Genomic DNA, 26,403 nt, shown 5'->3' on the forward strand with positions numbered 1-26,403 from the left:
AAGGTGAGTACAAGACTCTGTTTTTAACATAAACCCGTTTGAATCATTCATAAAGATGCAAAGGAATTATCGATCATATAATATTGAACTAAATATCTATCGGTACTTTTACTTTTTGAAATTTTCATCTGCACACGCATTGAATTTGATTATAGTTTTATTCAAAATTTTGTGTGACTCAATGCAATCGCCTTTACATGGGTAATGAGATTTTCGAACAACAGACTGGTACCCAGTTATTCATTTAATATTAAAGCAGATGCCTCATTTCATTTTAGTTAAAAGGCGTTTTAAGAACACTTAGTAGAAGTAGAATTTTCCCAGCCGGTAGTGTAGAAACTCATCTGTGGGGTGCGAATTAAACTATACTTATTAGACGTTACCACTTGTACATTTTGGAGTCAAAAGGGTGTACTCTCAAAAAATCAGTAGATTGAATGGGAAGTTCTAGAAAAATTAAGATTTAAGATAATCAAACAATTTAATATTTTACTTTTCAGTGATTGGTTTCCCATCAACCTGCGAAATTGTGGACGTGCAGTGTTTCCTCTCTCCTGCGGTTAATGGTGCTTCTTGGGCGGGTCAGAATCAATAAGGCTAAGGGTAAATTTCTTTATTTTTTAATTGCGGCATATATATCTACTATCACGAAAAATAAATAATATAAATTAATATAATCCGGTTTTCAGCTTTTAACGTAAATTAATCTCTTGTTTCAGATTCCAGAAAGGCAGCCTTATAAAGGTAGGATCTTTCTTATACATTGCATGTTGCCTTATATCTATGTATTCAGTGGGGGAGTGAATAGTGCATTAGTGACTAAAAGGAAGATCATCGACAACTTTTAGCCGACCTTCTTATGATAGTAACGACTTATGACAATCTTCTCATCCTAATTTTGGTGACGTAGGATTCTCTGCAATAATTGTTCAAGAGTCTCTTTCGTGGCACCATCAGTTTACTTAATATTAATCAGTATGACTGTGACTTCATAGCCATACCGTGAACGGGTTGTCTCTACGAACGAGACTACGGCAAAGTATTGCAGATAACTCCTTCGTACCAAAAGTGGGTGATTTAAGGGTTGTTATATCTCATTTGTTACTACATAAAGGTCCGCTTAATGACCTCTGAAGGTGAGTTATTATATCGCAATGAACGTGTTTGTTTATTAATTAACTAGTTCATCTCTGATGAGTTGATTAGTAGACGAACACGATTTAAATACATAATTAGCAACATTTTGGATTGCCTACTAATTTCAACGATTGTTCACAGCACCACTGATCTTCGCCCATACTGGACAGCATCTCCCAACGACAATTGTTCAATCCGAGACCATGGTACTCTGATGTAACCAAACGAGGTGAGTACGCCACTGTGTCCAGCGTCACTTAACGTAAATAAATAGGTATACCGTTGGATAAGAACTCATTTTAGATTTTGTACATGGCCTCATATAAATTAAATATAAATTTCTTCGGAGAAACTATGAGCAATAGCAAAAAAGTAATTTTTTGAATTTTTAAAAAGAGTACTACCTATTTAATTAATTATTTGTATACTTTTTATCAAAAAAAATCCCAAGAATTAGTCGAGAAGTCAAAAAGAATTACGAGTTGCCCCAATATGACAGTATATTTTCTTTTTCAGTTACCATCAGTGGTCGTTTACCAGACGTTCGCGAACGTGAAATAGTGAATCTGCAGTGCGGCGACTTTCCTGGTGTGAACGAATTAAATTAAAGTAAATTAAAGGGTAAGTTTTAATTTTTTTTAATTTGAGGGCAGCAAAAACCAATTTGCCGATAGTACCATCAGCAAACGATTATGCTAAATCGTAAACGAAATTTTCATGCAAAGGTTTTAGTTCAGAATACCCTTAACGTAGTCTTTATTAAAGTTACTTTGACATTAAAAACAAACAGAGTTGCAGCTGTTTCATAATTTTATCACAAATTTCTTGTTTGTTTCAGATTACAGAAGAGCAGCCTTATAAAGGTAGGATAGCATGTTTTATTATATGTGTGGGGGGAAAGTGAGCGGTGAATTTTAAAAGAAGATCATCGAAGGTCTTCTAAGTCTGTCATCTTGGTGACGTAAGATTGACTACAATGATTCTTCGAATGGTCTCTCGCGCGGTTTCCTAAATATCCAGTATGACTATGAATTCTTAGTCATACCAGTTGTATGAAGTAAGCGGATTTGCTCTGCGAATCAGATTATGAAGAAGTATTGGAGCCAATTCTTCCGTTCTCAAGCTGACTGACTTAGTGGTACCAACAAAAGGTAAGTGAGCCTTCGGGGGTTCAGTGGGATCACTTGAGTCACCTGTGGGTGGCCAACATCCCATCCCCATTTTCTTTAAAAATTAATTATTCATATTCACTTCGACTCTTCGGGTTCGCGCGCTTCTTCGTTCTTAAGTTGTTGGAGTTAGTGATAGTGATAGGTGCAATCAAATGGTAAGTGAGTCTTCGGGGGTTCAGGGGGGTCACTTGAGTCACCTGTGGGTGGCCAACATCGCATCTCCATTTTCTTTAAAAATTAATTATTCATATTCACTTCGACTCTTCGGGTTCGCGCGCTTCTTCGTTGTTAAGTTGTGGAGTTAGTGATAGTGATAGGTGCAATCAAATGGTAAGTGAGTCTTCGGGGGTTCAGGGGGGTCACTTGAGCCACTTGTGGATGGCCAACACCCCCCTCCCATTTTTTTCTTAAATGTAATTATTTGGTACTTTTCTAATGATTTTTGATCTACAACACGTCATTAATCCTGGATGAAGACTCACATTTCCTCACATATACCTAAGCATAATTCTCGAACAGTAGCAATTCGTTCCAGAAAGTACTGTGTTTCCCTTAGAAGATTTTCTTTGCTTTATTTATTTTGCCTCTGCCGTAGTAGTGAAGTAATTTATGTTGAGTTTATTATGAAATTAGATTTTATTTGTTTTCAATTATTTTAGATATTTTTTTAAAATTTAACAATTTTATCAATTTTATTTTTTAAACTACTACGGTAACCCCTGCCCAAACGAAGATTACGATCCTATTCCTACCCTCTTGGATTTTTTGACCACGGTATGGGAACAAACCGTAAGGTAGGTGCCCCATACTGTACGTAAAACACTCTATCCTACTCTACCCGCCATTTTCCGCGCAGCATGCATCCCTTCTAACTTGTACCAACTCCCTAACTTGATCCATCCTAAGGAGTCTGCTTGACCAAGACAAGCAGGGCAGTGGCGGACCACTTCCTTATTCCCCCCCCCCCCCCCTATAATCTGCATTTCGTTAAATCTTCAGAGTACTGACATTGATACAGTTACGGTAAACCATGCCCAACTCTAGAACATCCTCTTAAGTTGGATTTTCTAGGGATCGAACATATTAGTTAAATTGACAATGACAACCTCCGTATTAAGAACAAGTTTTCTACCCTTAACTTAACTTTCAAGCCGGCCCAGAAGATTTGTAGTGTCTTTAGGTCAAGTAAGATCTATTATTATTGAAGTATCGTCGCTGTACAGGGTGGTTCATCATTGGTATCTCCGTAACGGTAAGAGATACAGCGTAGGTCAAATGAGGGCAACGTTGCCTCTTTTTGTTGTGACTAAAAAACACTGTTGAAATTTTTGAAAAATATTTGAAGATATCGAAAAGCTGAAAATGTCAAACTTCATCATTTTCCCTAGTTTGAACGGTCGGAAATGGACGATTCCCGTTGGCATTTTCTATGGGCACTTTTTTTAAGGAGAATCAGAATCTGTTATGACCATAATTTTCTCGTTTCTTATTAGCACATACATGATGACGTTCAACAAATTAGAGACAAGCTGAAATTTGGCAAGATACTTTGTTAATCTAAGGTATTAAATACCGTCTGAAACCCCAGCGCCGATGCGTAAAATCTACCTTTTTAGCGCATTTCTACAAAAATGAAAAAAAGCGCTATTGTGGCTACTTTGTCCGTCCGTCCGTCTGCTCGTTCGTTGAGACGCTACTAGTTTTTCATCTTAAGAACTATTTTTCTACTTTTTTCGCTATTTGGTTCGTTATGTTGTCGAGGCTTGCACCAAGGAAGGAATTTTTTCTGCGTTTATTGCAAAAAAAGTTATTGTAAAAAAAACAAAAAACCGTTTTTTACATGTTCCATAATTTTACACTTTTGCCGTTTATTAAGGATCCTAGAGATCGTTTATAATTTTGTATTGCTGTCTGTTGGTCTGTCCGTCTGTTCCTTTGTCTGTCTGTCCCTCTATCTGTCCGTGTGAACGATAACTTTGTTTAGAAATATCCGATCGCTTTAACATCTCCGTTAATTATGAACCGAATTGCGTGAAATTCAATATGGGCATAGCTTCAGCCATATAATACCCAATGCCAAAAGTTGAGTGGAATCGATTCAACATTCACAGTGCCCTTTTCGTATCTCGACCATTTATAAACCGAATTGCAAACTTTTTTATTTATAAAAGTATTTGAATGAAATTTGATACTAAGGCACTTGGAAGAAAGGAAAATCTAACGCCAGTTTCAAAATTTGGTTTTGCGCATGCGCAGTGCCAACTTTTTTATTTATGGAAGCATTTAAATAAAATTTGATACTAAGGCGCTTGAAACAAAGGAAAATATAACGTTAGTTTCAAAATTTAGATTTGCGCATGCGCAGTTCCAAATTTTCTTATTTAGAAAAGCATTGAAATGAAATTCGTCTTATAAACAAAAATTGAAGTAGCACGTCAAAAATGGATTGCACATGTGCAACGCTATCTTTCATATGTGTGGCCGGATTTTTAAGATTTTAAGAGAAGTTGCATCTTACAAGTGGGAAATGAATGCAAGTGGAAATGCGCTTTCTGTAAATCGTTTATTTTATTATATGGTTATTATCCGAAAACTAAAAAGCTAGTAGTAAGGGTTGTGTCAAATAATGATTACAGAGGCGTTACCTAGGCAGAGTGTACGTTCAACTCCAGAAAGGTTAACCTAACAAACCTCTAATTTGTCTGCTTAGGCTGAACCTCTACTCTGCCTAGGTTAGTCCGGAACTCGTCTTCGACTCGCTCGGTAATGCCGCTCGAATTATTATTTTTAAGCACATCTAGTCAGCCTATGTTGTTAAAGATTATAATTGCAAAATTACTGCCGAGCGAAAGCGAGTTCAGCACAAACCTAGGCGGAGTGGAAGTTCTGTTTAAGAAAAGTCACCCTTGCAAACCTTTACTCTGCCTAGGCCGAACTCGCCTTAGTTAATCTTTGCTTACCCATTAAATTGGAGTAGCAGCAGCGATTTCTAAAGAACCCTTAGAGCTTTTCATAATAGCTGAAAGATTTCAAATACTTTATAGAAGATCTTTTAAAGATCTTAATTAAAGGCTACTAAAATGCAGGCCATTGAAAACTCTTGTATTGAAAATAGTTGTTGGCTCAAGACCTTAAATGTTTCTGTAAAGCTCTTACTTTTTAATATGAAGATCCTTAAATGCTTTAAAATGCACTTTAGGAGGTAATTAGAGCTTAATTTCAATACTGAGGTGCATATTAATGACTTCATTAAGAAAAATTCTTTATATAAAAGTCAGGAAAATCACACATTACTGACGAGGAAATATTAAAGCACGAGGCCCCTTTAGGGCCGAGTACTTTAATTTCTGAGTCGAGTAGTGTCATTTTACAAGCGAGTTTCGTATTAAATTTTAGCCGAAATTTTTAATTTGACAATTTGACAAGCTGTTCCCTGTGACATGTGCGGCCGGTAAAGCCGCCTGGTAGGTAATGAACTGTCTCCAAAACAGAGCTGGGCAGTATTCGATTTTGTAAATACTTTTTAGTATTCAAATCCTTTAAAGTATTCAAATACTTTGTAATTAAATACTTTTATGGAAGCAGTATTTGTTTTTGTAACTCAAATACTTTCACACATATTTAGTATTCGAATACTTCGCAAAGTATTTGGATACTTCGTAAAGTATTCGAATTCTTCGCAAGGTATTTGAATACTTTGAGAAGTATTCGAATACTTCGCATAGTATTTGAATACTTACTTAACCTGCCTTTTTCATCAAAAATCGACTGCATCAAAATTTCTCGGGAAAACACTTTTTCTTATTAATTTTGGTGCGTAGAATCGAAAACAATTCGTACTTTTTCGATCAGACTTCTCAATCAAATGTTATAGACTAGAAACCAATTTCGAAAGAAAATTCAAAGGGCTGTAACTTTTGAACTAGTAGCCCAATCTTGGAACTGTTTGAAATTATGGATTCTACAGGCCACATTCTATAAGAAAATTTCTTTTCCGGGTCGATGTGAGACAATTTTTTTTCGGGCCTCAAAAAAAGGCAGTGTATAACCTTCCTTTTTTACCAAAAATCGACTACACCAAAATTTCTCGGGAACACACTTTTTCTTATTAATTTTGGTGCGTAGAATCCAAAACAATTCGTACTTTTTCGGTCAGACTTCTCAATCAAAAGTTATAGACTTAAAAACCAATTTCGAAAGAAAATTCAAAGGGCTGTAACTTTTGAAATAGTAGCCCAATTTTGGAACTGTTTGAAATTTTTTTGGACTTAAAATAAATTGTTTGAAAAATAAATTAATCAATATGATTTTCGTTTTGGGCGAGATAGATAAAAATTGCCTTTTTTTTGCATGGCCAACTATTATGTCAATTACATGTAACTTATTTAAGATTAGAATATAAAAACCAAGATATTTCGAAAACTATCAGAGGAAGATATAGGACATTATTATCAAAAGTTGAAGGTTTTTGGATGAGTTGAAAGATGACAGAAAAATATACAGGGTGTTCCATTTAAACAAAGTGAGATTTTTAATATGAAGTTTTGCAACTTTGAACCTACCAAAAACAACACCCTGTAAGCTATATTTTTAATGTTTCATAGTAGATGTATTTATTTGACTTTTACTTTAACCCAGGACAAGATATAAAACCTGGAATCAAAATTTAAGTAATAATTTTGACTGACGTTTGCAAATGCCCAATTTTTCTTAAAAATCGAATTATCTTTAAAACTACTAGCTTTTCGGATATTAACTATATAATAAAAAGGACGTACGTAGAATTCAAAAATGCATTCAAATACAGGGGTTCTATTTAAAAAAAATTCCCTACTTTGTTTGCGCACCCTGTATAATTCCAAATATTTTTAAACACTCTATCGAAAAATCTTATCTTCAAGGCATTAAGTTACTCCGCACAATCATTGACTCGCCCTGTACAATTGTACATTCCTCCTCTTTCCACAAGCGTTCTTCTGCGGGCCTAAATTTGTTGCCAGCCAGTGAGATTAAAAGCTACCCTTTTACAAATAAATTTGCCAAAATGCGATAAAAAAGAAGGAGAGTTTGGAAAATATTGACTCTTCACAGTAACACTAACTGCAAGTAGGATCTAAACGGAGAATGAGGTGCCAGAAAAGTTGGGACGCCCAGGATTGGGGTAGGGCTGGTTGCTTAGGGTTATGGGGGGGTCACTTCGAAGACCCCCTTGCAGGCAGTATTGAATTCATCATATTGTAGGCAACCTAAATGAACAGTTTCCGGCGTTTTATCGTAATATTAGGAAATACTATAGTATTTTGATTGAGTAGAGTTGCTAAAATTTGTGCCACTGAACATCTAACAAATTTGACGTATACATGGTAAGCAATTTTCTTCTCTACAATTTTCCTCCCTTGACATTTCTTCTTAAAATGCTTAGTTTTAGGGTTAAGAAAATGTTCCATAATTTTACACTTTTGCCGTTTATTAACGATCCTAGAGATCGTTTATAATTTTGTATTGCTGTCTGTCGTCTGTCTGTTGATCTGTCCGTCTGTTCCTTTGTCCGTCTGTCCTTCTACAGGGTGGTGACTTGCGTAACGCATCATAGGGATTTCAATGTAAAATTCATAACATGCGATTATTGGGTCCCCAACTTATTTTAGGTCAAAAATGTATTAAGGTTTTTTGTGGAAATTTTTTTTACGTCAATCAACTGCATAATAAAGACGGAAAATTGGAAAAATAAAACCCGCATCTTTTTCAATAATCTGCGATGCCATGGAACTTTCTAAAACAAAAAGATATCCAGTTATCAATTAGCAGCAGTTCGAAATGGATTTTATGATCTTCTTGGTTACTGTCTTGCAGTTAGTGGTGACTTATTCGAACATTTATTGTAAATTGTTATATTAGGAAATCGTTTTTAGTAATTTGGTCTTTTTTTATGTTGAATTCGCTGTTCTAAATATAATACTTTTTGATAGAATTTGATTTGCTTTATAGCAGACATTCCATGGCATGACAGATATTGGCGTAGTTTTTGTATTATAAAATTCCATGGCATCACAGATTATTGAAAAAGATGCGGGTTTTATTTTTCCAATTTTCCGTCTGTATATGAAAAAAATTGAAAACTAATACGGCTGATTGGCGTAAAAATTTTTCCTACAAAAAACCTTAATACATTTTTGCCCTAAAATAATTTGGGGAGCCAATAATGGCATGTTATGAATTTTACTGAAATCCCTATGATGCGTTAGCCAAGTCACCACCCTGTATACAAACTGTAGGAATTTTTGTCTTGCATGGATAGGCAACACATGTTACACCTTAGCGAACAGTGTCACTTGCGTTGCCTCTCTGTATTACGTAAAGAGAAATCATATTTCCTGATTACGGAAGAATGAATTCTCGAACAATTTGCGTAATTTCTATTACAAACAATTATAAATAAGGTAAAACAAACAGGATTGCCGCTCGAGTGACCATGACACCAGCAACAAGGATGAGGCAATTAAAAATTCTAAGTAGGTAGACAACTGTTACTCATCGGTCACCATTTTCATAAAAATATTCGAATTTCTCCTCGCATTATCGAAGGCTAACTAACCGTAAATAAACACACTTTTATAATGGAATGTTAACCATTCAATAATTAAAATATTGAAACGGTACCAAATTTTTCGTCGCCCTGTAAACACACCGACCGAGCTAGTGACGTTTCACTTGTTTTTGTTCGGCGGCGCCGCCTACGATCAAAAATGTAGATGAAATGTCAAGTCGTAGCCTTTTTTTTACAATTTTCGTTATTAAAAATAGGATAAAATGCGTTTTTTTCCGCCGCAAACTGCCAGTTAATTAAACCGTAAGTAGAGGGCTTAAAATGGAGTGATTGGGATCGAGTTTATTTTTAGTTTGTTTTGTCATTCTTTGAGTCATGGAGGAGGAGGACCCTCGAGCCACTGCTACCCCCGTTGAGGTGCCCGAATCGCCGAAACCCCTCGCTTTTACCATAGACTTCGGGGGTGGCGTGAAAGGCTACGATACGCAGAAGCACAAGGCGCTAGTGGAGAAGTTTCAGAATAGGCATCGGCGAGGACAGTCTCTGTCGAAGCTGGAGGATGCGGCGAAAAGGCACTCGTCCGAAGGTTATTCGTCAAGTGATGAACGTGACCAAAAGAACGTGCGATCGGCGAAGCTACGATCGGAGCTCTCTTTACCGCTGAAGAGTGTGGTGGTCGGTGATAAAATGACCCAGTCGTTTCCTAACGGTAGCTTCAATCTGGAAACGATCAAAAGTCCAGATTTAGAATTAAAGAACGCCTCGAGTCCCGAGCTTGGTACTCCCCGTCCTCTGCCGCACAAAACCCTAATCCGACACGCCTCCAGTCCCGTTGTGGAGGTCTTCGTGGACGGTACCGAGTTCGACTTCGACAAATCGGACACAGTTAGTGACGCCGGTACTTACACGCTCGAGGCCGATAATTACACCGAAGAGCAGAAGGCGAGAATGAGTATTGATCGCGACTTTAACATCGAGCAGGTGTCTCTTATGAAAAAGACAGAGGAGTACCTTGAGAGCTTAACAAAAAAGCCGACCTCGCCGAAACGGCTGTTGTCCCCCATCCTCTCCCCGACGCAAAACCTCTCGATCGTCGACCGCAAGGACACCGAAATGAACAAAATTTTGTACCCGACCGTCCGAGCGAAGACCGGCATCGGCTTCGATCAGGGCTGCTTTACGTCGGTCACCTCGAGCGGTGCCTTCAGCCGTAAGGGCGACACCCCGAAGCACGCCCGTCAGCCGAGCCTCACCAAGTCCGAAGTCCAAATCCAGACGTACGTCGACGTCGGTTGCGCGCACAGTCCTCCTGCCCCAGCCGTCGAACCACCCAAGGTGACGAACTTACCGCCGGCGATTGGCGGCATCTCGGGCTCCCCGACCAAGATACCGTCGCCCGTTCACTCGGCGAGACCGCGCAGTAGAAACAGCGTGAGCTCCTTAAACGTCGACCTATCCGACAGCAGCCTCGAGACGGAATCGTTCCTGAAACCGACCCAGAATTACATCAACTCTCTGCAGAAACGACTGTCGTTGGACAGCGACAGTAGCGACTACGATAACAAAACGAACTTACGACTGAATAACGAAACGTGCGATCTGCTTAAGCAGAAGTCGCTGCACGTCAGGCACAATTCGTTCGACGACAAGCACCTCAAGATCTCGAACAAGTTGGAGCACTTTCAGAACAAGAACCTTCAGGGTATTGATCAAACTTACACGAATAAGTTGAATCAATACAGGCATAAGCTGCAGAACTCGCCGAATAACAGTCCAATACGACGATCGAGCAGTTTCTCCAATAAGAATCAGTTTATTAATCCGCCGAAAGTTAGCAATTTGAATGTGACCAAAGACATTAATTTGAGGTGAGTTTAAAACAGCCTTGATTTAGGCAACACACAATACACATGGGTAAATTTTTGTTTGAGGGATAGGCCTGACCCCTTTAATTCTTATTCTGCAGGTTGTGAGTCTAGCCCTCTAGTGACTGAGTTGAATAAGTAAAATGTACCATAAAATTTGTGATATAGATACCTGCAGCCAAATATTCATGCCAGTGTTGCCAAAGATACTTATCATAATTTAAAAGCTGTAATTTTGAGATCTTAACTTCTAACGGCAAATCTTTGGACCCTGCTGAATCCGATTTTTCCTGTCATCACCTCGAAATCCGGCTGCTAGCCGTCCTCAAGTCAAGATGGCGCCCGAAATGGCGACTAAAACTCACTATAAGATCCTTTTCTTGTTGTAAACAAAAATATGATTTTTATTTAGTACATACGTTTTACTATTTATTACTATTTTATCAAAAAATGAGTAGCCAAAAAAAATCAAGATGGCGCTCAAAATGGCGGAAAATGGGTTAACTAATTTCTTTACCAATTGCGGAGAAAAAATTTGCATCTTTTTTATATGGGGGTGGTACAAATTGGTTAAAATGAGTTTGTCTATCCACCATTGTTAATAATAATAATTTTCGAAAAAATTAATCAAAATCGTTCCCAAATTGCCAGTATTTTTATGAATTGATGATATTTTAATAGCAAATTATCGAAATTTTTTTGAATGCAGAGAAGTATTAAGAGGTAATTTAATTTTACAAATAGAACGGCAAATATTGTTTACACAGCGTTTAAAACACGCGCGTAATTACCTAAGGCCCTTTAAGCATGGCGGCAACGCGAATCTGCTGGATGCATATGCGACAAACGTCTGGCAAGTTTTAACTAATTTCAAAAATGTGCCAAATTCTTGACACAACAGCTTTCTAGCTCAACTCTTGACCGTTTAACGTCTTCGCACGCTGTTTTACTCTTGTTTGTGTTACTATAATAGGTACTTATTAATAATAATTCATATATTGCCTAATCTACAAACCTCCTTATCCAATCGAAACGAAAGATAAGAATGAAATTTTACTTATCCTTAGGTAGAGGGTATGGATATTAATAAAGATATTAAAAAAAGTTTTTGACAGTTTTACATCCTTTATGCCTAATGTACATTTGCAAAATTTTAACGAAATCGTAGTAACCGTTTGTCTGAAAATTTTTTTTTAGTTTTTTTAACTGTTACATTTCTCATTTTTTATAATAAAAACTCGCACAATTTTTGTATGTTATACACAGAACATTAAAAAATACTTTAATAAAAATTTTAGGTTGCTATTTGAAAACAAAAGAGCGGTGCCGTTGCGGCACTCCAAAATTTTTTTCAAAAATCCGGCCCGTCATTTTTCATTTCCGAATGCCCAATATACATATACAAAATTTGAAGAAATTCCGTCGAGCCGTTACCTCAGACGCACGTACCGGGTGACCCAATAAGACTGTTTCTCGGCCATATCTCGGGAACCGTTCGTCGTATGACTTAGGGGTAAAAAAATTGGGTAAATCTATCATTTTCGTAAAAAACTCAGTTATTTCAAAAACCAAGATGGTGTGGGGCGTTCAATTGTTTTTGCATTAACCTGCTTTAACTTCTTAACCGTTTGATCGATTGTAACAAATTTGGTATTGTTGTAGTTAATTTAGTTGAATCCTTCTCCTCCAGGGGGCTAGTTTTGGCACTATGACCCATAATCCTAAAAAAATCAAATGGGATGATATGACTCTTTCTTTATGAAAAAGTAGCCAAATAACACCCAAAGACAACAGTGAAAACCGTTTTTCAAAAATCTCTCAAAAATATTTGGAAAATGAGATTAATTAATTAATTAATTAAATTGCTTAAATTGTATCTTAAATTTACTTTTTACGTATTTCCGGTATTTGTCGATGGCGCGAAAGAAAAGCACCCTACACTTTTAGGTAGGCCTTGGAAAATTAAACAAATGAAACATGATGCATTATAAAATAATAGCAGCCGTAATTTGTAAATTATTCTGCTGTGGTTACATTCAAAAAGTGCAGTTTTTTGAATTTGTAATCTTTTCTAAAATGCCGATTTCTAACCAAGAAGCAGTTAATATGCTGGCGGCGATGATTCGGTCGCAAATAGAAGATGCGGGCAGCGATGGTCGCATTTTGAAAATACTCAAAATATATCGCCAGCATATTAAATGCTTCTTGGTTAAATCGGCATTTTAGAAAAGATTACAATTTCAAAAAACTGCACTTTCTGAATGTAAACACAACAGAATAATTTACAAATTACGGCTGCTATTATTTTATAATGCACCATGTTTCATTTGTTTATTTTTCCAAGGCCTACCTAAAAGTGTAGGGTGCTTTTCTTTCACGCCATCGACAAATACCGGAAATACGTAAAAAGTAAATTTAAGATACAATTTAAGCATTTTAATTAATTAATTAATTAATCTCATTTTCTCAATATTTGAGGTTAGGAACGAGATTTTGAACTGGCCTCTTTGCATGTTATTTGGCTACTTTTTCATAAAGAAAAAGTCGTATCATTCCATTTGATTTTTTTAGGATTTTGGGTCATAGTGTCAAAACTAGTCCCCTGACGGAGAAGGATTCAACTAAATTAACTATATTTTGGTTGATTCTCATTGTCTAAGGAATGCTCTTTTCAACCATACCAAATTTGTTAAAATTCGTCAAACGGTTAAGAAGTTAAAGCAGGTTATTGCAAAAACAATTGAACGCCCCACACCGTCTTTGTTTTTGAAATAACTGAGTTTTTGTTTTTATGAAAATGATAGATAAACTGGTTCCCTTTAAACTGAGTTTTTAAAAACCGCCTAATTTTTAGCGTATTTTCCAACTCATGTTGGCATACTGCGCAATGTCAACTTTCTTATTTATGGAGATATTTTTTTGAAAGTTCAACCACAGATGCTTCTAGTAAAGACAAACATATCGCATATTGTAAAAATCAAATGTGCACATGCATTTTAACCATAGATGCTTGTAATAAAAAAAACATAGCTCCATAGCTATGGTCTTTTGAGAAGTACTGATTAATGCATGGAACTAACGTTATAGTTACTCATCTTAGGGCGAACACCTTTTTTTCATTTTTGTAAATTATATATTCGCCGTTCCGCACTTATGTTATTAAACATAATTGTTATGTTTATATATAAAAAATTCTGTGTGTACAGTAGAACTGTAAAGCGAGAAATTTGATTCGGCTCAAAAAACGACCAATACATTGGAAACTTTTTATACCGCATACAGAATCAATCTAGCTATGCTTGTTTCTCAGATACCGGATGGAAACGAAAAGTTTGACTTTTTGAGATGTTATATCTTACTACTCATGTAAGATAGCAAAAAGGTAAAAACTGTCCTTTTTAGAAATTTTTACGTAGAATACAGTGACGTAGTAAAAAAAATGTTTGACTACCTTTTCTAAGATTTGTTGAATTTTTTTAATGTACCTAATACCCTATATCTCGCCCTATATATCTTAACATCAATTGGTTTGCATTCTTTTTACTGATTAAATTGATGTATTACAACTAATGTTTTTTTATTAATTCATTCATTAATTCATAATTAATAAAAATAGCTGACGGTAGAAACATGTCATTTCACAATTTTGAAAAATATGATATAATATATAATTATATTAAAAAAATATTGGTTGTGATGCATCAAGGTAATCAGGAAAACGAATGCAAACGGTTGACGTTAAAATATACGGGGTGTTGCATTAAAAAAAAATACCAGCTTTGAGTTAATCTCAGAAGTGGTGGGTTAACATTATTTTTTGACTACGCTACTGGATTCTACGTACAAATATCTTAAGTGGTTCCTATCATTTCAAAATGAATGTGATTTTTAATCAATAAAATAATAATAGTTTATTATCCTTACGCGACAATTAACACATGTTAACAAACAAATTAAATCTTTACACAAATATAGCTTCAAATAACAAAAAAAAAAGAAAACCTAATAAATCCTAACTGAATATATAATTCTAAAGCAAATAACTAAACTTAATCCAAGAGCGCTAAGATATCATTTAGGGAATTGACATGTATATCTGCCAACCTAGGTAATTTATTAAACAAATTTACAGAGTAATTTATAGGAGATAAATGTTTGAGGCCCCAAAAAGGTCACGTCACGTTTGCCTGAACTTAGTTTTAATCCACTTTTGTCATTTTAGCGCATTTTTTAAGAATTAAAAAAAATGTGCTATTGTTTGCGTTTTGTCCGTCCGTCCGGATCCACTTCTGCCGTTTTGAACTACTTCTAGGTGAAATGGTCCTAGAGTCCTGGAATTTATAGGTAGCTTATACCTTGAAGCTGTGCCAGACGGCCATCAAATTTCGCTGTCTAAAAGCCCCCCCCCCCCCCTTTTGAAAGTAAAATGTGCATAACTTTTACATACGACAACCATTTGGTCTCAGATTTTGCATACTACGCATGTCTTTAGTGGTGCCTTGTGGGCTGCCCTTCTTTCTGTCCTCTTATCAAAGGACGGGGAGGAGGGGGGAGGGGAACTAGTTTTATCCTTCATGATACTCTAATGAAAGGTCTCAACGAAAGGAATTAATTTCTACCAACCATAGCCCTCCTCCTCGACCTCTTATCATGATCGGGTATATTCCCTTATACCTCAAGAACGGATTGTTGGAAGAGGGTACTCGCAAAGGGCGATCGAGACGTCTGCAAGAAATATATCCATTGGTGATGTCAAAACAAAAGCTATTTCGGTTAAAAAAAAATGCGCCCAAGAGTTGTGCACAATTTATACTTGTTTTAAAATATCTGTTGTGCTCACTTTCCTGAAATTTACCATGACAAATTGCTTTCGGGAAAGTGTAATCAACTCTCCCTTTTCTAGGAGGTATGTAATAAAAAACCTCCCAGACCCCCCTATATTTTTATAACATTTTTTTTTCTGGGAGGTATTTATTCACGAGCTTGGACTAATTTACAAAATTTTAACCCTCGCTACTAAAAGGTCAGATAGGTACAATAGTTGGAGTGACAAAGCTTAGTTGAACGTAACCATGGCTCTTTTTATCTTTTTGCAAGTTAAATTTTCTTCTCGATTTTCTTAGTTAGTCAGAGACTATGTTTAATTCATAAAGACTTTGTAACGCCCTTACAAGCTTTGAAAGACTCTTTTCATAATGTTCTTAAAGCCTCAGGATAGATCTTTTCAGTGCTCTTGGATTTAACAACTCTAAAACCCATTAAAGTCACTTGCCAGCTATCAAATGCTTTTAACGACCATTGTAATTAGACGTTTTAAAATCGGATAAAGAATCTTGCAGACTTTTCCAAATTTGAACATTAAACAAATATCCGTGAAGATCATCAAAAGCGATTAAGACCATTAAAGACACGCAAGAACTTTTAAAGGCGTCAAAGGCCACTGTCTCGTAATGAAAAAAAAAAAAGAAAAATCTAGTTATCCACGTATAATAAAGATAGCAAATGCAAAGAAATATGAAAGGTTGTGTTTCCATTGGTAGCGCAGTATTGCTATTACTCTGTTATTAGAGTAAATACGAGCTTGTACAGTAAATGTGTTACTATGTCATTATAGGTCCTGGTGGAAAAGCGTGAAATTATAGACTGCTATGTTCCAAAAGCAATAAAAACGACTACTAACATGAAAAATCAATTGCATGAAATCGTTCTAGCTCGATTTCGACTTTACCTTGAGTCATTTTAAGACGTCTGTGTAATGAAAGGCGATATTCTATTTTGTGCTGTTTTCTCAATTTTTCTGCGGTCAATTCACAATTTGCAAATTGAAATGAGTGCGGTAGACGAATGTGGCGCGAAGGTTATTGAAGCGCTTTTTGGAAAAGAACCCGTTTACTTCATTTACTCTAATAACTTGACCCATCTTTTACCGTTTCGTGTAAGTAATCCCAAGATTCTTCTTAGCGCCGAAGGGGGCATGCTTCCAGAGTCACATTTCTACAATTTCGTAATTCAAGCTACCGACAGTAAATTTATTAAATTCATGAAATATTTGACCAGAAATCGCCGCAAAGGACGAACACTAGTGATAACCGACCAAAATGGATTAGCAACAGCGGCCTTGGAGTGGTATTGGCGTAACGGCGTCGCCTATGTCGCAGCGTTGTCTATCGATATCCGAAGTCGCACGAATTCGCTATTATTTACGGGAGATCCAAACGACGCGTTGAATTATGGCGGAAATCGTACAAACGTGATTCACAGGCAAAGTTGTATGGGTTCAATTACGGACACAATTCCTAAAGCTACCAGGAACTATAATGGGTGCCCTGTAACTGTCGCCGTCTCAGTAAAATCGCGGTACGACTTTGATCCAAGAGACTACACCTTGAATGTTACGCAGGAAATATTAAACATTTCTTTCGTCGTTATTCATGATATTGGGAATAAAGGAACTTTGGCTCTGATACATGGCGATGTGGCATTGACGCTTGGTATTTTTCTATATTATCATGTCAGTCATGTGTATGCAAGAGACAACGTTGTGTTCGTTGTCCCCCCCGCAGATAAAATATCGTATGTTGAGGTTTTGATAGTTGCCTTCAGGAAAGAAGTTTGGTTATCAATTCTTCTGACGTTTGTGTTATTCGCCGCAGCTTGGTACGTTATCTGTCGATTTAAAGTGAGCTTGGGTACGATCATAATGAACACAGTCAGTATCACATTTTCTGGCAGCTCCAATTGCATTCCCAGCTGTTCAACTGCAAGATTCTTAATCATGTGTTACATCATATACAGTGTGCACATACAAACCGCGTACCTTGGAGAATTAATGCGGTTGTTGATGTCGTTACCAACGGGTAAACACATTGGTTGCTTAAAAGTGCTGATGGAGACGAATCTTTCCATTTGGTTAGATCGTGAGTCCATGAACATGTTTGATATGCATCTGGTTAACAAATCACTTGAAAGGTTAGAAAATCGAGATCATCGTGACTGTGACCCGTATAACTTAACAAAAACCTGGTATGCCGATAAAAGTTTCTCATTCTCCGTACTTCTCAAGACATTGCAATCGATTGAATTGAGTCTGCAAGTGCCCACTCCACCTTATTTTGTTGAGGATAAAATTTTGCCGACTATAACGAATGTATTTATGACTATGGATTGCGCTTCCCTTATTGATAGTATAGACGCGATTATTGATAGGCTGACTGACAGTGGATTGTACGAGAAGTTGGATCGAGATAGAAAGTTCGACGCAGAGGTGAAGAAGAACAAATTCATTTCTGAGGAAGAAGTGGTGGCTTTTACTTTTGAGCACCTCAGTGGTGTCTTTGTGGTATTCATTTCTGGTTTGTTGTTATCAACCTTGGTGTTTTTTGGAGAGTTAGTTGTGCATCGTTTTACGAAGTGCAATGCAATTTAAATTGTATTTTGTTCACTACTGAGTGTAAAGGCACAAGTTGTTAATAAATGAACATTTAAAAGTTTCTCAATTACCGAGAATTTGTTTGATTGGACAATAAATTAACATTTGGAAACATAATTACAGTATCAGTGTAGAAACTATGATTTTTCACTTGAAAACTCGTCAGCCTACGCGCTTTCCAATACCTCAAGGTTACTTTAGACATCTCTGGGAAAATTTCTTGTCTTCCTACCAAAACTGGTTTGGCCATTTTCGAAACTCGAGTCAATTGGCTCCGCTAAGAGTTTAGAGGGTCCGGAAGAAGGCTAGAAACACCATAAAGCCTCCTCATTATGTTCCAGAGCATTACATCTGCATTACCCAGCGAGGTCTGCCCCTGTGTTAAATTTCCTACTGATACACCATCCGCGAGTCTCAAGATTTCTATGATTAACCGAGTCAATTTTTTGACTACTTCCACATTTTAGTTTGAGTGTCTAAATTTCTATTGTCTTCAGTACATTCACTCTATATAAGACAGTGGTGATAATTGAACCCATCCGCGATGTTGTGGCAAATTCAAACATGGAAACTTTGATTATACGGTATATAATCAATGATAGCACTTGAGACAAGGAAAGAGAGAGGACAAGTAATACTTTAAATAAAACTGTTACCATTTGTCACCAAGGCACGCCGCCAGTATCGTAACATACAAACAGCACTGTTGGGTGATAAAATTTATTCCTTTGGATGAATGTAAATAAAATTTATTAAAACAGTAGTAGAATTAATTATTTTGCTAAATATAATAGTTGAGAATTATATATTTACAGTTTAATGTCACTGAAAAATATGTGAACTACTTTCAAAATAATTCAAATTGGCAAATAGACAGCCTAGAACAACGCGGTACACTCCCAGTATTCTAAACTGAGCTATAATGGTACTGTTTTGACAGTTCTATTAATCGATTTCAAATGATGAAAACAATATTAACAACATGTTTTGCTATACAGGGTGTAGCATCTAAGGAACCTCTTTTGTTACATCATGGTACACTTGGATTCGGAACATAAGGTTTTTTTTTACCAATTGGCGTGAAGATAAGATTTTTCGATAGAGTGCTTTTGTATTATGATATGGTTGAATATCCTCCACATTTTAAAAATATTTGGAATTATACAGGGCGCGGCCACAAAGTAGGGCACCCAAATGGTACATTTTTTAAATAGAACTCCCTGTATTTGAATAAATTTTTGAATTCTACGTGTAATTGTACGTCCAAAACAATTTCAAGTAACTTTTAATTTAAAAAAAAAACTTCCTCAATAATATTCGGCAACAAGCACGTAGCCCAATTTCATTCAAGAGAACTAATACCTAAAAAAATCAAATGCATTTGTTTATAGTTTGTAGTCAAGTAGCAATGAAAGTATTTAGAGAAAAGATTTATTTGGATTAAGCTAACTAGTAGAAAAAAATTAAATGTGAATGAACACCTGTAAGCAAACTGGTAAGCCCTGAAGCAAAGAAATGAAGGAGGGAACTGTTTAGAAATAACATTATACTAATACAATTCGGGACATAGAAAGTTTTTTATGGCAGTATTAAAGCAAACATCACAGAAATGGCAGTTGTCAAGCAATCGAGTATTATTTTCAACAAACCAGCATTTCATTTATTTCATAATCTGTACACTTGAACCGAGGGCACTGACTTAACTACGTTATTCGATCAAACTAGGTTACTGGGTCGAATTGGGTCCCCGGGTGAAATTGGGTCGCTGAGTCAAACTGGGTCAAGTTGGGTCACTGGGTCAAACTGGGTCTAACTGAAAAGAGTATGACGTGACCCAGCGACCCAGTGACCCAGTTTAATTTAGTGACCCAGTGACCCAGTCCAACTCTGGATACATCTACTATGAAACATTAAAAAAATTGCGTAGAGGGTCTTTTTTTGGTAGGTCCAAAGTTGCAAAACTTCATACACCCTGTTAAATACATTTTCTAATTCTACTTTTAATTTTAAAAAAAGTACCTTTTTAACGCCCTATTTTGTGAACGCACCTTGTATAATTCAAAATATTTTTAAAATGTGGAAAATATTCAACCATATCATAATACAAAAGCACTCTATGGATCTTTAATGCATTACTCCGCGCACACCCTATACACGATTATGAAACTTTTAATACCACAAACAGAATCAATCTGTAGCTAGATTGATTTGTTTCTGATGTACAGGGTGGACGAAAAGTTTGACTTTTTGGAATGCTATCATATCTCACTACTCGTGTAAGATAGAAAAAAAGTAAAACCTGCCTATTTTAGATCTTTTTACGTAGAATCCAGTGGTGTAGTAAAAAAAAATGGAACAAGGTCGCGAGAAGTCTCTTTCTTTAAAATCAGCTGAGATACACTGCAATATCAACCAAAATAAGACACACGGTTCTTCTTTTGTTAGCGTGTTTTCCTCAAAGGGAAAAATCGCTATTGGCTGCACTTTGTGGTCCGTCTATCACACGTACTAGTTCTACTGAACCGATTTGGGCGGGATGGAGCTCGTTTGAAATGAAATTTCGTGCGTACCGATATTTTTGCGCATGCGCAGTATCAACAATTTGGTTTGACGCTTGTGCTATGCTAACTTTTTTATTTATAAAGATATTTAAATGAAACTTTATATGCAAACACTATGAATACAAGTGAAACTAACGACGTTTTCTAAATATTGTTTTGCGCATGCGCAGTGCAATAGCTATTTGTGTATTAAGAGCGCAAAATGATATATTGTCGATTGAAAGAGACAGTTTCGTCGCGCGGCAATCTCTTGAAATCGACAATCAATTTGCGCTCGAATTACACACAAGATTTTTTCTACAATCCAGCAGTTCACATATTTCCAGAAATTAAAATTTTTCACTCAAATCATTTTAATCTTATGCCCAAATGAAAGATGTCATTTACTGGTTGTCATTGGATACTCTGAGCAATGCATATTTGATTTATAGTTAATAATTGGGAGAGCGAGCGTTTTTTCTATTTTGTCGCTTATAAGCGACAAAGTGACAGTCCTCGAAAAAGATGACGTTTGCGTTGTCAAATACGAGCGCAAATGCCTACTTTGGATATCGATTGTAGAAAAACTTTATTTATTTATTTATTTTGCCTTTATTTTTGATTGGCGGGGTTTCAGTTAAGGCTGTTCTACCAACCCAATCCACTATACATTTATAAATATCCATGCCCGAACCCGGATTCGAACCAGGGACCCTTAACACCTCACTTTAGCTTCTACTGAACTGCGCCACACGGGCCGGCTTTTTTTACAAAAGCATTTAAATGAAATTTGATACATAGGCACTTGGGATAAAGGCAAATCTAACGCCAGTTTCAAAATTTGGTTTTGCGCATGCGCAGTGCCAACTTCTTTGTTTATGAAGGCATTTAAATGAAATTTGATACATAGGCGTTTGGAATAAAAGCAACACCAGATTCAAAATACGTAGTAAAATAAATTATTTTACATTTAACAATGCATTTGTTGATACCTTTAATTTAACTAACAGACCTTGGGCGATAGATCGCGGTCCCCTTGGAAGAAAATGGGGCAAGAATCTCGTGCCCACAGGTCTTTTTTTCCGGCCCCAGCGTTAACATTATTAGGAGGAAAATACGCTTTCGTCATTTATTGGCATAATGACTTTTTAACTTGTTTGTAATTTTATTTGGTTTTCCCATTGCTCCTAATTTTTTATTTAAAGATGTAGCTCTGTTATTCATTAATTGAGACCGGTTGTGCATCGAAGGTTTTTTTGATACAGAATTTCATTTTCTTTCAAAATACGCGTTCATATTTAAACAAGTATAAATTGCAGATAAAGCCAATTTTTTAAACGGAAATAGCTTAGTAAATGGTCGGGTTATAAGGTAGTGGGGTAGTGTTCGTGGTATTTTAGAATCGATCAATTCTAAAATACTACGAACGATGATGCTGCCGTATTCGAATTATAAACGTTCTTTATTGGCTGCACATCTTCGTTCGAACCAAATACCTTTTCCAGGATCCGGATCATTTTTAGCTTGTTCTCGAAAGCACATACCGTCTGTTTCAATTTAAGTCTGCACCATTGCTGACTTTCTTAGTTGTAGAGTTAGAGAGACGGTTAGATTGCGTAATTTTTTCTACTGAATCCAATCTGTAATTTAAAAAAACCAAAACAAAATCGCATTTTTCAGATAATAACGGAAATGGAACTTTTTTATATAGAACACTCTGTATATTATTACATCATATGGCTGTTTATTAGTCTGCAAAATTTCTTAATGCACCACAGTCAAAATACTTCAAATAACCAAGATTTTTCAATTATTTTCATTTCCGTCTAGCTATCCATGAAAATGGTAAGACGACTTTGTTGCAAAGTATGTGATTGCTAACGCGCCCGATACTAAAGAGAATGGAAACGTTTTTGGACACCTTGTTTGACATAGATCGGATCCAGGCTGACATTTTGGGGAGGGCAAATATTAGTAGAATGAACGTTGGACATCGCATTTCGGGGGGGAGGGGGGTATACGGAGGTTCCGGGAGTCCTCACCCGGAAAATCTTAAACACTAAAAACGCTATTTTATGCATATGCCACTTACATAACAAGTTTTTGTTTTAGACCTTAACTTAAAAAAGGTATCATCTGTTGAATGCAGGTTACATGTCCATCCCAGTCTTCACGGCGTTCACAATCAATAAACTTCTTCAGCAGTGCGACCTGTTGAAGTACTGTACTCACAGGGCAGCATTGTTGTGCTCGTGTCAATAAAATGACATTACCATTGGTCTCCTATATTGCGAGGCGGAGGTCGAAGCCGAGCGATGTCTGCTTTACGTAAAATACCGCATATTGGCAGGTATTGCTTCGAAATACACATATTCTACCGGAGTCTTTTACCAACCTATACGATGACATTGACTAAAAAAGAGAGAGCATCATAAAATATTGGTTCTTTTTTGAGCCGAATCAAGTTTTTTTCCGCTATTATCGCCTTTTAAACCATTACAACGACACCTAAAACGTAAATTTTCACAACGATTAAGCAAAAAAAAGAAATTGACAAACTGTAAAACGACATAAAACTGCGTTTGCTAACAAAACGGCGGTTTTTAGTTCGACAAAAATAGCGTAGGATTAAAAAGGTTTCGAAATTAGGTATGACAATTCACATGACCCTCTCTCCATTAAAACAAATCATAATAGCATACGGATGCCGTCTTGGAAGTTAAACCTGTCAAATTTACTTCCGCCCCCCCCCCCTAAAATTTTAAATTGATATCTAGATCAAATTGACGAACTTAAAATCCACATGTGTTTTTCTATTGATTCAGAACTACTACTAACACATGTTTTATGCATAAACCCATTTTGTTTTAAGGAACTCTCCAAATTTGAATGGATCAATTCAGCGATCATCGTCGACGGCGAACATTAAACCGAGCCTGCTACAGCTTCGCCGATCGAGCGTGAACAGTGAGCATGCGAAAATCGACCGTAATCAATTCGGCGACACCGAATCGAGTAGCGAGGACGACTTCGAGAAGAACCTACTCAAGAAGAAAGACTTTACGAACTTGACGAACACGCGATACAACCGCGCCTTCAGCCTGCGGCGGGCGCGGCTCGATAGCGACGCGCCCCCGCCGAAATGTCCGAACACGCCGGAGATGCGTCGGAAATTTCAGCCCGAGCACTTGCGCTCGGAACGTGCAATATCGGTCGACCGGCGCCCCGTCAAGACGAACGAGGTGCCGAGTCGATACCTGCAAAGTATTAACAAGAAGAACGCCCCCGTTGAGGTGGTCAGGAGTGTGCCAAAAATCGGATCCGGGAAGGCGCCGCCCGGCAAGCCGCAGGTGCTGTCGCGCACGGACTCGGGACGTTTCAGCGTGCGTTCCGCGAAACCGGTTGCGATTGTGCAAAAGGGCGCGAAAAAGGAAGGTAAGTCGCGAGACGCTCGAGTTACATTTTAAATTCGAACCTTCACTCTAGGAAAGAAGCAGTCGGGCGGGCGGAGCAATTCGTCTCTCTCAAGTCGAGAGGTAGAGTTTCAGAATTGGAAGCGGAGAAAGAGCTACGATCCGATGAAGGCGGCCGCCGAGGGTAAGAAGAAGGCGGAAATGGCGAAGAAGCACAACCACAATATCATGACTCAATCGTACACTGAAAATAACCAAAATCAAGACTGTGATAGTTCACCATCTCATTCAAGCTCGGTGCATAGGTCTCAGGTGGGTATTTCCAATTTGCTGTGCTTCTTCGTTTCGGGTGTACTAAGGTCGATTGTAACGAAACACAATTCACTTCACGTGGGGTAGTCGTTACTATTGGTCTTCAATTTTTATTTAATACATTCATTTGTATGTTGGCTCAAGATGGACAGATCGACAGTATCTCAAAATATGAAGTGTAAATCAAATAATTGGCGACCAACGTGGAGCGAGAATTATTTTGGCACCCACGAACGTGGGGCGGATTATCTTTAGCCAAACTACAATTAAAATTGACGCTAGAATTTCGTTTACGTTCATTTTGACTATTCTTTACAGTTAAATTGGTGGTGTATTTGAGATCGAACGAGCATGTAACAACGTAAGCGCGTGTGCCTTACTTTTTTTATCACCTTCTCTCACCCCCCTAGCACTTAATCACCTCTTGTGCGGTGTGTTAACGATTTACGCTCACCTCAGCCAAAGTCTCTTAACTTAAACCTTCTTTTCTAGAGTTTTCATGGTACCGCAGCAATAGAGCAACTAATCAGTTCGGAAGAGGAGGAAGATTTAACGTTATCGGCCGATGAGGGTTTCAGTCCGCCCACGCCCAGCCCGTGCGAGCTGAGTCCGGCGCGGCATAAAATCAGGCACGCCTGGAGAGATCGACTTTTACACTGAATCGTTTTTGTCGTTTATTTATTTAAATCATTTGTAGGTGGTTAATGGAACTCAGCTGCAATATTTTATTATTCTGTACCTGATCTACCTACACTTTTCACAACGAATCTTGTTTATTTTTTTTTTTTTGTAAATATTATACATTATTTCGGATTAAGTTCTCGCACATATCATACCTTCGATTTTGGAAGTCCCGTCTCCGATAAGCACAATTTCGAAAGAGTCGCGAACTGTTTCTGCATTTTGAATCTTCCAATCGTAACGTGAATATGATAGCTCATCTCATACTTACGTTTATGACTCTTATATTTAACTATAACGAATATTGCGAAATGTGATTTTATAATATTATGAGATTAATCTTTAAATGTGCAGATATATATTATATATTGTATGTTTTTAAGTTTTCTTTACATTAAACAAAGAAAAGAAACTTAGAAGATACCAAATGACTATTTGCTTTAAATATTTTCTGTGAGAGTACGAGAGCATGCTGTATGTTGAGCATTTTGTAATGAGAGATTTGTATATTTATGCAGAAGCATGTTTTAATTGTTTTGCTTGCGTTTCTGTTAACATTTTCACCAATAAAACCAAATTGTGTTTAATATTACAAAAATATTATTTTCCTGATCAGTTGATCAGTACCTACTCTTTTCACATTATAATTTATACGCAAACTGTATTCACGCAACCGTTAATTATTCACTTTTATTCTAATTCCACACGTCTTGCAACAACTAAAATTGCGCGGACACGCTTTCGTGACTACGCGTCTCCCACTTGCGCAACGATTAAAACCGCGGACGAGATGTACCTACACTTTCATATACGCTTCCGTGCGCGTCGCTATTTATACTAAACCCAAAGGGAACCAACGAAATTCCCGTAATTAGCGTCCCTTTTAAACCAATCGTGGAGCCGCATCTTTTGTTTTTACCGCAATTCTGTCTCTGGCAAAACGGAACCGACGCGTTAGTGAGATTCTCTAGGCTATGGTAACAATAATACTAATAATAATAATATAAAATGAGACAAAAAAATTCTAACCTGCAAAGCGGGCTCCCATTACAAATAATGTGTAAAGAGCCTAAAGAAGGTTTGAGCACACGTCTAAAGGAAGAAGACTTAAATGAGGTGGGAGGTGATATGGAGTGGCAAGGGGTAAAAAAGGAAGAGCAGTGGCAACGGCGTAAATTGCAAAATCCGTAAGCATCAGGAATGTGGTGGATCAGAAGCACAGTTGAAATAATAAGAGCCGGAAAGACATAACGAAAGGGATTTAAAGGAATGAGGTTTGCAGTGAGCAATGAATTGGCACGAAGAGA

General features: G+C 37.0%; 1 protein-coding gene across 2 annotated transcripts; it reads left to right on the top strand.

The window, feature by feature from the left end:
• Window positions 1-8,955: 8,955 nt before the first annotated feature.
• Window positions 8,956-25,683, top strand: LOC116180194. Of its 2 annotated transcripts, XM_031500066.1 has the most exons (6): window positions 8,956-9,159; window positions 9,209-10,724; window positions 23,563-24,125; window positions 24,177-24,415; window positions 24,734-24,776; window positions 24,908-25,049. In XM_031500066.1, the coding sequence occupies exons 2-5, from the start codon at window positions 9,232-9,234 to the stop codon at window positions 24,752-24,754; spliced, it is 2,316 nt and encodes a 771-aa protein (XP_031355926.1). In that variant the 5' UTR covers window positions 8,956-9,159; window positions 9,209-9,231; the 3' UTR covers window positions 24,755-24,776; window positions 24,908-25,049. The 2 variants fall into 2 exon arrangements, with proteins under 2 accessions (XP_031355926.1, XP_031355925.1); XM_031500065.1 differs by lacking the exon at window positions 24,734-24,776 and having other exon boundaries at window positions 24,908-25,683.
• Window positions 25,684-26,403: the final 720 nt, after the last annotated feature.

This window comes from Photinus pyralis, unplaced genomic scaffold (genome assembly GCF_008802855.1).
Source record: "Photinus pyralis isolate 1611_PpyrPB1 unplaced genomic scaffold, Ppyr1.3 Ppyr1.4_LG9, whole genome shotgun sequence".
Lineage (NCBI taxonomy): Eukaryota > Metazoa > Arthropoda > Insecta > Coleoptera > Lampyridae > Photinus > Photinus pyralis.